Source organism: the organism of the source record quoted next, unplaced genomic scaffold (assembly GCF_019419815.1).
Source record: "Pyrus x bretschneideri cultivar Hongxiangsu unplaced genomic scaffold, Pyrus_bretschneideri_v1 Contig37, whole genome shotgun sequence".
NCBI classification, from domain to species: Eukaryota; Viridiplantae; Streptophyta; class Magnoliopsida; order Rosales; family Rosaceae; genus Pyrus; species Pyrus x bretschneideri.
In genome coordinates this window covers 733,588-744,674 of record NW_025999690.1, presented here as the reverse complement: position 1 = coordinate 744,674, position 11,087 = coordinate 733,588, and the positions used below count along the sequence as shown (strand labels likewise).

Genomic DNA, 11,087 nt, shown 5'->3' with positions numbered 1-11,087 from the left:
TGTGCAGCATGCCAAATAATCACGTATATCCACAACAAGACAATCTCTCCCAACATGGGATCTGATTAACTTTCCCCACGGCCATCTGATGTGATCTATTTGTATCGTTATTCTTTTCACCTCAATTCTTCTTTTTGCCACCTTTGTGCGCACTAAGTAAATTAATTATATTATATTTTATATAGGATCAAATACTGTTTTCTTTGGCAGGCTTTGTAGTAGGAGTAGTGTGTGTACTGTAGCATCAACCGTTTGTCGCTCTCTTGTTGCTCAATCATCAATACCATGATCAAAATTTGAAGTCCTCCTTTATTGAAACTGTGCCACAGAGAGAGAGAGAGAGAGAGAGAGAGAGAGAGCGAGCGTCATTATATATACTTATAAGTGGTAGTTGGGTTTTATCTTCCATCAAGAAGGTTGACAGAAACCCAGAATAGCATCCTCTCTGCATATATAACTTAGTTTCCCAAAGTCTCTCTCTCTTTCTCTCTCTCAGTGGCTCAATGGCTCCTGTGACAAAAGAGTCCGTCAATAGAAGAAAAATGAAGGGAGGGGAAGCCATGAAAAACACAAAAAGGAAAGTCAACAAGGGAGCATGGACAACAGAAGAAGATCAGAAACTGGCTGAAGCTATTGAAACACATGGTGCAAAAAGGTGGAAGACAATTGCATCTAAAGCAGGTATATACACTGTCATAATTAAGCTGAAATTGATTAACTAACTTCTTGATCATATTACACTTTTTAATGAATAATGATCAAGAGCTTAAAAGGGTCTTAATTTTGATTGATGCAGGCCTCAATAGGTGTGGCAAGAGTTGCAGGCTAAGATGGTTGAACTATCTCAGACCAAACATCAAGAGAGGCAACATATCTGACCAAGAAGAGGACTTGATCGTTAGACTTCACAAACTTCTTGGAAATAGGTACCATTGATTTCATATGATAATTAGCATCAAAAGTTTGAAGTATATAAATTCTGTGTGAGTGAAACGGGGCGTTCTGTTGGGGTCTAGGTTCCCTCTAATTGCTCACAGCATTCAGGAACTAGACTCTTGTAGCAGTCCGATGACTTCGCCCTGACATATAATTTTGCCCGCCTAATCCTCTGCCCTTGCCTATGTCAGACTGAAAGGAAAAATAATAACGTTAATCTACATGGATTATGATTTATGATAGTTTGTTTTGCATGATTATTAATTACTTACAAAATTTATCTTTCTCTTATGGGTTTTTAATTTCGTATTAGGTGGTCTTTAATTGCCGGACGATTGCCTGGTCGAACAGATAATGAAATAAAAAACTACTGGAATTCTCATTTGAGCAAAAGAATAAGCCAAAAGGAAAAGGAAAATGGAGCCAATTTAACAAGAAAAATGATCTCCACAGATCATCAGAAGGATCACGTACAAATGAAAGAAGATGCGTTGTTGCAAGAGGCTGCTACTAGTACTAGTACTACTAGTGCTTCATCTAGTGCTGCATCTAAAGGAGGCGATCAAAACTCCAACATTAATATTGATGTGGATGATTTCTTTGATTTCTCCAATGAGGGTTCTTTGAATTTGGAATGGGTGAGCAAGTTCCTTGAACAAGATCATAGCAGATGGCTTAACTGATCAAGTTGGTGCAGTTCATGCTAATTAATCAGGGTTGTATGTGATAATATATTTCACCATCTGTCAACTATTTTTCCCTTTTCTTTTCTTATTAGGTTATATATATATATATATATATATATATATGTATATATATATATAATGGCTCTAGCTCTGATGGAGTTCATGACCGTGCGCTGAAAGTATTGTACATCAATAAACTTGGATGAGTTGAGTTCTGCCTTCTCTTCTACACATACTACTTGGATGAATATGTACAATATTTTCTGTAAATAAAGTCGTTGATGATAGGAAATAGCTAAACGATTCTTTTATTTAGTTATATTTTATTTTATTTTTATAAATATGATAACAGAATGAGCTGGAAAATTGTATCAAAAAACGATGAAACCTAAAAAAATGGATGGTTCACATTGTGTAGTGGTGGGAGAACTCCCTCAAATGTATGATTACTCTCTTGTTACGTGTACTTAAATCTCCAAATTTCATCTGGATGCCAACGTGGGTTGATCATCTTATTATATTTTAGGCTGCGATTTGGAGAGACTTAAGCAAAATAAACATGTCAATCCATCCGGTAGACAAGGTCGGTTTTGAGATTTTTAAAGCCCAGGGCAACACAAAGAAATATGCCCTAAATTGATAAAATTATATTTACAAACACTTCAAACTTAGTAATTTATAAACATGAAAAAAACAATTTATTTTGTATTGAGAGAAGGGAACCAAAAAACCCCACAAGTACAAGTAGATAGATGATGAGTTTTGTTCCCCCCTTATCTGAACTTTCAAATTATTTTAAAAACTCGTGAGGTATTTTATCTTATTTACCAACATTTCAATCTGGGACTAAAAAAATTCATATTTTCGAGTCATTAATTGATATGTATAAGCAATAAATGATCACCAAATTAAACCTAGTAGGCTAGTATTGGTAAAGACATACATACATTAATTTATTGAAAGCGTTTGACACATTTTTTTATTGAAAGCTAATGTTAGGGAGACCAAATTGCTAAATGAAATTTTGTAAACCATATGACTAGTTGTTAATAATTAGATTATTACATAAGTATTAATTAATGTGCTTATTTTCTTGGTGACACGTCATATGATTTGCAAATTTGGTCTAACAATTTGATCTACCTAACATTACTCTTTGTTGAAGGTTAGACTTGAATTGGAATGCATGTCTAAAAATTGCAACCCACACACTACCAACTAGTAGTCATAAATTGAATAAGAGGTTAAAAAAAAAAAAAAAAAAAAAACAAACAAAATAGAAATTTGTAAAAATTGCAAAGAGCAGAAGCACACAACATTTCAATCTCCATTAATTAAATCCAAATAATAGAAATAAACAAAGTGTACAAGAGAGAAAAAAAAAATAGTACTTCCGAATAAAAAAGTTGAACCAATTAGGAAGAGAATTGGTCCATATCTCTCCCATTAAAGGCTTAGGATCAAATGATCCGGACTGTTAAAATTTGATCAAGCAGCTACAAACAGATGACCCCTCTAAAAATTATTATAATTGTAGTCGTTGGATTAAATTTTAAAGATCCGAATCACTGGATCCTGGGCCTTTGATGGAAGAGATCTGGACCGGATCCTCTTCCAACCAATTATACTCCCCCGACAAGGACCGAGGATAAACATACAAGACACTCTTATGTCCCTTTATATATACAGACATACATGTACAGTACAATATCTGCAAAGTGCAAAACAATGAAGCTGCAGGCTGAAGAATAAGGCATTTGAAAGATGATGAAGAGAAGCATTATCACTGAAGGGCTTGTCATGTAGTTCCCAGTTGGCTATAGAGATTCTTTTTTTTAGTGGAGGATTTGAAGCAATGATAGCCAAGAGTAATAATAAAAGAGAAATTGACTTTGTCCATATTATTGTACGGACAATTGCTAGGGCATAATCATAAATGTGTATCATAAGAGAAAAGTTAAATGCTTTTTGAAGTTTACCATTTGCTTGCCAGATTTTCCCGGGACAAATCTTTAACTTGTTCCACGATTAACTGTGCTTTCTTTTTTTCTTTTTCTTTTTGAACAAACAATATTATCTAAATTCATATTTGGCTAATCGAACTTAAAATCTATCATTTATAAATTAAGAAAGATACAATTAAATCGTAGTACTAAATGATAAGTGTAACTTCTTATTCATCAGAAAATTGCAACCAGATGTTAATTAACCTGAATAAACTGTGTTTTACTATTTTTGTTTTTTAATTCGATCTAAATCTAGCTGGACACAAGTCGCGGACAAAACGAGTCGTGAAATCGTGATTCACGCTTAATAGGAGTGTTAAAGACACGAAGACAAATTTCAACATCCAATAACAGTATCTGATTTGTTTGTGGACAAGTGTTAGCCACAGGTGAGCTTCATTTGTGAGTGTCGACCCACCATTAATGTCATAAATAGTCGAAACAATGAAACATCACCATCTCATAATTTCAGCTTTTTGAAGAGAATGATTTACATGACATAAAAATAATATAAATGATTACCAATTAAGGAGATGTGGCCCTTTTAGCCTGAATAATTGTTCATATTGCATCAGTAAAGGTACACAAATTGAGTTAGGCAGAGAAGTAGGACCCAAACATTTGTTTATTATACCCTTCACATTTTTAACTTCAGTTCCTATAAATTTGATTTGTCTATTCTGTCACTCCATTAATTCATATAAGAGTTTTTATCACAAATGGTTATTGAAATTGATTTTCATCATTAAGATTTTTTGAAATTGAAAATCAATCAATATAGGCCTTGGAAATAGGTGTCTCAATATGGTCATTCCGTCACAATTCTGTTAAAAAATCTGTTAAGTGCTGATATGACACATAAATGGTCCCATAAGTTATTTTTTTTGGGGTGTGATATCCACACATCCCATTTTACTTCTCACACAACTTTTTAATTTTCGACCGTTAGATCGGATGAATTGAAGAAGATCAACGGATATAAATTATCAAGGGGTATGTGAGAAGTACAATGGGATATGTGGATGGCACAGCTCTTTTTTTTTTTTTTTTTTTTTTTTCTCACAAATAGTCCCTTGAAATTGAACCATGACATGAAAATGGTCCCTAAAATTGACATGCGACATCAAAATGATCTCTGAAATTGAAAATTGATCAATGTAGTCCCTCAAGTAAGTGTCTCAAATCAATGTAGTCATTCCATCACAATTCTGTAAAAAATTCTGTTATGTGCTGATGTGACACATAAATGGGTCACACAAGTCTAATTAAATTAAAAAAATTTACAAATAGGCTTAATAATTTAATAGTTAATAAAAAAATTGTCAACCCAAAAATCCAATCCTACAATCACCTCCGATCCCAGTCCACATTTCTATACGTCATTCGCTCTCTATTCTCTAAAAAAATAAAAATCTCAATACACCCATCTTTACACGCTTCGACACTTTTCACTGAATTGAACTTGAATCGAAATCACCTTTGATGACGGCTTGGCCCATACGACTTTTGGGACATCACCATTAACTTTTAGGCGATCGACATCTTCACAACCTTAATCTTGGAGAGCTTGTTCGGCGCGTCCCTGGTGGTCTGGTGATGAGGTTATAACCAAGGTGCGTCCATTGTTAGTTGAAAACTATTTCCACACCTCCTCTTAGGCCTTGGTTAAGCCTTGTGCCTTTGAGAATTTATGGAAGGGAGCTCTCTTCGGAGTAGGCTCTACTATGAGAAAAACAAAAATTTCATTATGTAAAAAGGTAATTAGACAACTTTTTTAATTAATTATTAAACTCACATCAGCACATAACAATTTTTTTTTATATAGAATTGTGACAGAATGATCATATTAATTTGCGACACCTATTTTAAAGGACTACATTGATTGATTTTCAATTTCAGGGACCATATTGATGTTGCAGGTCAATTTCAAGGACCATCTTGATAGTTTGGGTCAATTATATGGACCATTTTGATAAAAACCTTTAAATCTTGTGGGGCCTATTTATATGTCACATCAGCACTTAACGGAATTTTTAGCAGAATTGTGACGGAAGGACCACATTAATTTGTGACATCTATTTTCAGGGACTACATTGATTGATTTTTAATTTCAAGGACCATATTGATGGTGAGGGACAATTTCAGGGACCATTTGATTTTTAATTTCAGGGACCATCTTGATGATGAGGGACAATTTCAAAGACCATTTGTGATAAAAACCTTTCATGTCAATATTATTTCTAAGAATGAATATACATAGTCATAACTTCTCTGCAAGGACATTAAAAATTTCAACCAATCTATCTAAACACTTAGAAAATTATCTTACAATCTAATGTATGATGTGCACCGAATAAATAACAGAGTAAATGCGCAGCCCGTGATGTAACAAGTAAAGATCCAATGGTCATGGATCCTAATATGTAGTATACGCCCGTGTATACAATAATAAAAAACCGTAGCTCTCCTTCATTTTTCCCAAGTCATGGAGAATCTCTTGGAATTTAATACATGCAATCTAACAAATGGGAGTTTAGACTTTAATGTACACACCTAAACAAACCACCCCACGAGCCCAGATTGACCAATGACTATAGCAAAGGAGGATATCCAACGCACAACATCGGGGGGGAGGACAAGGGTAAATGTTTGTTAATTTCATATCGCCTTTTACCAAACAAAAGACAAATCTTCCAGTCAATTGCTTAGAACTTGTATTCCAATGAGTATATTTGCCACTGCCCAATTTAGTTGGCAATTCAGTCTTTAAGGTCATCTTTAATGGAGAGGGCTAAAGATTCAAAAGCCAAAAAATAGTTTGATTTGTTCAAAAATCCATCTCCAACAGATATCTAAGCTATAATTCTATGGAGCCCACCATGTCATTATTTGACCAAAAGGGCACCAGGATGGCCAAATCAAGCCCCCTTTTAAAGCATCGCCAATGGAGGCTTTATTCTCTATGAAGTTACTAAATTTGAAGGTCAATAAGGAGGAAATGGGGTTAGATCCACCATTTGAGCTATCAACTTCCTTTATTGGGTAGTAAAAAACTGAGCTACATCTAGCCCAAAGTAGTGGGTCCCACAAGAAAGTAGCTATCTATGTAGGAGAAAAACTTGTGTGGGACTTAACTTGCCACTAGACTTAGCTAAATGACATTACAAATCCATTCAAAATTTGCCATACGACAAGTATTAAATATAATCATTTATAATTCTTTTTTATTTAAGATTCTCATAAATATTTTTCTACTATTTAATATGCATCATGAGATCAATTTAATAGTTCATATTTACTTATTTTCCCTTTTTTTTTTTCTTCCCGAATATTTCTTTCGGTATATGTTTTGCCGGATCTTCACTTCCTCCTCTCTCCCACTTCTTTCTCTCCCAATTTTTACTCTTGCTTTTCTTCAAAGAAAATTCTGCACCCTAAGACCTTCTCCACTTTTATCAAGAATTTGTAAGTTTTTTGTTGTTGTTATTATAAAATAGCTGATGGTGTGAATTAGACATGAAGAAGAATAACCCACATATATATAGGCATATTAGGGTTAATATACTGGTCTAGTATTTGATTTTTTGTTGTTCGTTAATATGTTAGTCTAATGTTAGGGTTAATATGTTAGGCTAATATTAGGGTTAATATGTTAATGTGAATAACCCACATATACACAACATTTTCTTTTTCATTCTTTATTATGAGTCTATTATTAATGTTAGTCTAATCTTTGCTATTTTTTCAATTGATAGGTTACTGCTGAATTTACTTCTTTCATCTCAAAACAATCTAAGCTCAGTATTCTTTCATCAAGCATCTTGATAAATATCATGTACAACCTCTTTGACAACACCTATGCATCACCCTTCAAAGACAGAACATTTTGAATATCCTTAGCTCAAAGGGATAATGGTCATTGCTCCAAAATCACAATATCAAATTCAGTACTTCAGAATTTCTGTAAAAAGAGTTTTTCAACAAATATCAATTCAACTAGGCCGACGCGAACAAACAATCCAAAAAAACAATTCAGCACACATGAAGTACGATGAAGTGGGCGCCAATTATTTCATGAAAACAAAAATACAATTTTCAAAAAATATGAAATGAAAGCATGTGTGGCTAACCAGATTTCGTGCTTTTGGGAAAAAAAGAAAGAGAAAGAGGAGAAGAAAAAAAAAATGTGGTGTAATTTAATTAGTAGAAAAAATAATTATGAGAATTTTAAATGTAAAATAAATAATAAATTATTATATTTAAGATTTGTCATGTGGCGAGTTTTGAATGGACTGTAGTGCCATTCAGTAAAATCCAGTGGTAAGTCAAGCCTCACACAAGTTTTTCTCATCCATGTGAGCCAAATTTTGCCACTCTCCCCTCACTTGCAAATACACTTAAACTCTCCTTTTATTATTTTTTTAATTCTTTTTATTTGCATATTTTTATTCTAAAGATTCTCCTCCATTTTATTTGTATGTTTAATGTTTAAGACATAAAATGATATAAGATGTGACAACACGTCCCGGATTATTCGTATCGTAAGTGTGAAATGACGATTTTACCCCTAGTGGTTACGTTTCATTGTGTGGTTGTTTTGGGGTTGGTTGGCTACATCTGGACCACACACACACACACACCCACACACTCATCCTCATCTTCTGCCTTGTCCCGAGTCTCTCTCTTTCTCTTCTTCTTCTTACGTACAAACAAGGTTCAAAGCACCCGAAAACGTTATGGATCGAAGTAGAAAACCATACCTTTGTGTTCGTGAGGTACATACGAGTTCAACCATAGCCATTTCAGGTAAGGAATCCTACGATTTCACGTTGAACTCGAAATCCCCGATTTGGTCACTGTTCATGCACACATGAATTGTTGCGTTTCAGGGAATTTGAAGCTTGTAGGAAGCTTGGTGAGGTCCTTAGGAAGCTCGGGGTGGTTCGTTTGAAGGTTTTGGACGTCGGGATCATGAGTTGCAGGTTTGGCTGGATTTTTCGAAGTTTCTCCGGTGAGATTCTGTGAATTTCAGGGCTTGAAAGTAGTAAGGTTTTGTTCTACGTGTTGTAAGCTTCATTTTGGTGAAAATTTCATGAAATTTGGTTGAAAACGAGTGAGAAACAAAGATTAGAAAATTTCCAGTTTTCCGGTGACGGCGATGGAGCTGGAGGTTGGCCGGAGAAGACGACGGAATATTTCGTCAGTTTGGACGGAATATTCCTAACGGTGTTAGGTTAACTTTAACGAAATCTGTTAGTTTTAACGGAATATTCTTGACGGCGTTAACTGGTGCCGTCAGCGTGCCAGGCACGTGCTTGCGCTTTGGCGGCCCGTGTGGCCATGCCTTGGCCGGCGTGTGGGGACGTGTGTGACGTCGAAAAATTATTTTAAAAATATAAGGATGTTCGTGAGGTTGAGTAGATCACGTTGGTGTATTCATAAACCCCATTTGAGCATTGTATGAGAACTTATTACCTAGTTTTGGTTATGTGCCTTAAATTAAAGTTTTTATAGTTGTTTCGCATATAGGTGAGACCTATCCCGAGGATGAGTGCAGTCACTCAAGGTAAGGGGGTTATGACGTTTCTACATACCAGTGAGTGAGCTTTTGGTTTTCCGTAAATACCTATATACTTGTGATTTTCCCAGAAAATGAAATGAAATGTTTATATGTTTTAAATGTCATGCATTGCATTTGCCTATTTATTTATGCATTAGTAGTTGCATATATGTACGTTTAGTGTTGCAGATATACAGGTAAGTGCCAGGTAAGTTATGGTTTATGTTTGTGATTAGTAGTGATGTGAGATACGTAGAGAGCTCATAACCTGCACCATCGGTCTTAGTGCTCCCGCTCAGAGTAGAGCATAGTCTTTCACGTGATGTTCACCTCCCGCACCACACGCTTATCTTGGATCCAAGTTAGGTGCACAGTCCTGTCGTATAGACCACTATAGGTGGTTCCGACTCATAGGAGACCCGTGATTATTCGCCTAGTCTTCACATGATTGTAGCACTTGAGCGTAATTATTTACACCCAATCCTGTCGTACAGACCACTTTAGGTGGTTTTGACTCGTGTGCATGTATAGTTAGTGAGATGGAAATTTGAGCTCTAGATTCAACCATACAGGTCATGGTAGGTGACTCCGGCTAACACATTACATTGTATTGATTGACATTACCTGAGTTACTTACCTTTTATGTGGAGGCATTTGAGATGGCATATTTTCTGAGCATGTTTTCTATATATGAGTATATTCTATTTTTTTGGGAACTATACAGGTTTTATGGCGAGGGGTTAGAACTTTGATAATGAAATGATTTTGAAAAGCTTTGCTTTTGCCCACTCACACTTTATGTTTTGCACCCCTTCGGGTTTTAGTTTGGATTGCTCTTTTGGTGGCTCTCGAGGGATTCACGGCACATCTGACAGATTATCACTAGTGTAGGACCACCTCTGGGTGTGTTTAGTTGGTGTTTGTTCCTTTGGACTGCACTAGGTTTTCTGTGCTCTGAATATTATTTTTCACACTTACGCTTGCACAAGTATGTTAATTACTCTGTGTGTTGTTTGGTTTTTTATTTGTTCATACTTTTATTATTATTCTTAGCTTCCGCACTGTCCACATGGTTACGTCACTCTCACGTGACGGCCAGCACGCCTTGATTTCGGTCGGGGTGTGTCATAAGATGTTCTACTAAAAAGGCTTACTTTTATTAATTTTCAAATGAAAACACACTACATATTAAAATGACATTGAAAGTTTAGAGACCTGAACCGAAAACATAAACAAATAACATACCTAAATTGTAAGGGAATTACAATTTAACTATGAGATTAAATCTTATTTTATTTGATTCAGCGAAACAAAACAATAAATAAGATTGAGATAATATAACCTAATCGAATGGTTATAAGTGATGAAAATTAACTTTGTCAAAATCTGAAATCTTTTTAGGTTGGAATGTTTATAAATTTTTTCTGTGATAAGAAGTCCAAAAATTAACTTAAGAAAAGTTAACCTAAAAAAAATTATCACATAATCAAATTACTACATAAATAAATATATACAACCCATATAGAGCCCGAATAATAGTCAATCTTTGGGAGAGATTCTTTTATAAAGCCCCAAGGATTCCTCAAAGCTCTAAAATGAGCTATATCCACCACTTTTTCAACTATATATAAAGCCCCTCGTTGGGGATGCTCTTAACCTGTTTTGGGGCCTAGCTCTTTGGTTACAATAATTAATTCAAATTAATGGCTAGATTTGAAACATCCAACAGCCCCTTACCATTTAAAAGCACCTTTGTGTAGTAAGCAGCCCTTTACCATGGTGATAAAAAAAAGTGTTGTGCTCTAGGATGACAGAGTAAATTCAAACCTCATCGGTGGTTAATCTAACATTTAACTTACTAATCTTATTGCTCGACTAAAAAAATAAATGTGTAAGACT

The 11,087-nt window shown here is 34.9% G+C and overlaps 1 protein-coding gene across 1 annotated transcript; it reads left to right on the top strand.

The window, feature by feature from the left end:
* Positions 1-235: 235 nt before the first annotated feature.
* On the top strand, positions 236-1,837 carry LOC103939242 (transcription factor WER-like). Its single transcript, XM_009349304.3, has 3 exons — positions 236-681; positions 797-926; positions 1,250-1,837. The coding sequence occupies exons 1-3, from the start codon at positions 504-506 to the stop codon at positions 1,617-1,619; spliced, it is 678 nt and encodes a 225-aa protein (XP_009347579.2). The 5' UTR covers positions 236-503; the 3' UTR covers positions 1,620-1,837.
* The last annotated feature ends 9,250 nt before the right edge of the window (positions 1,838-11,087 follow it).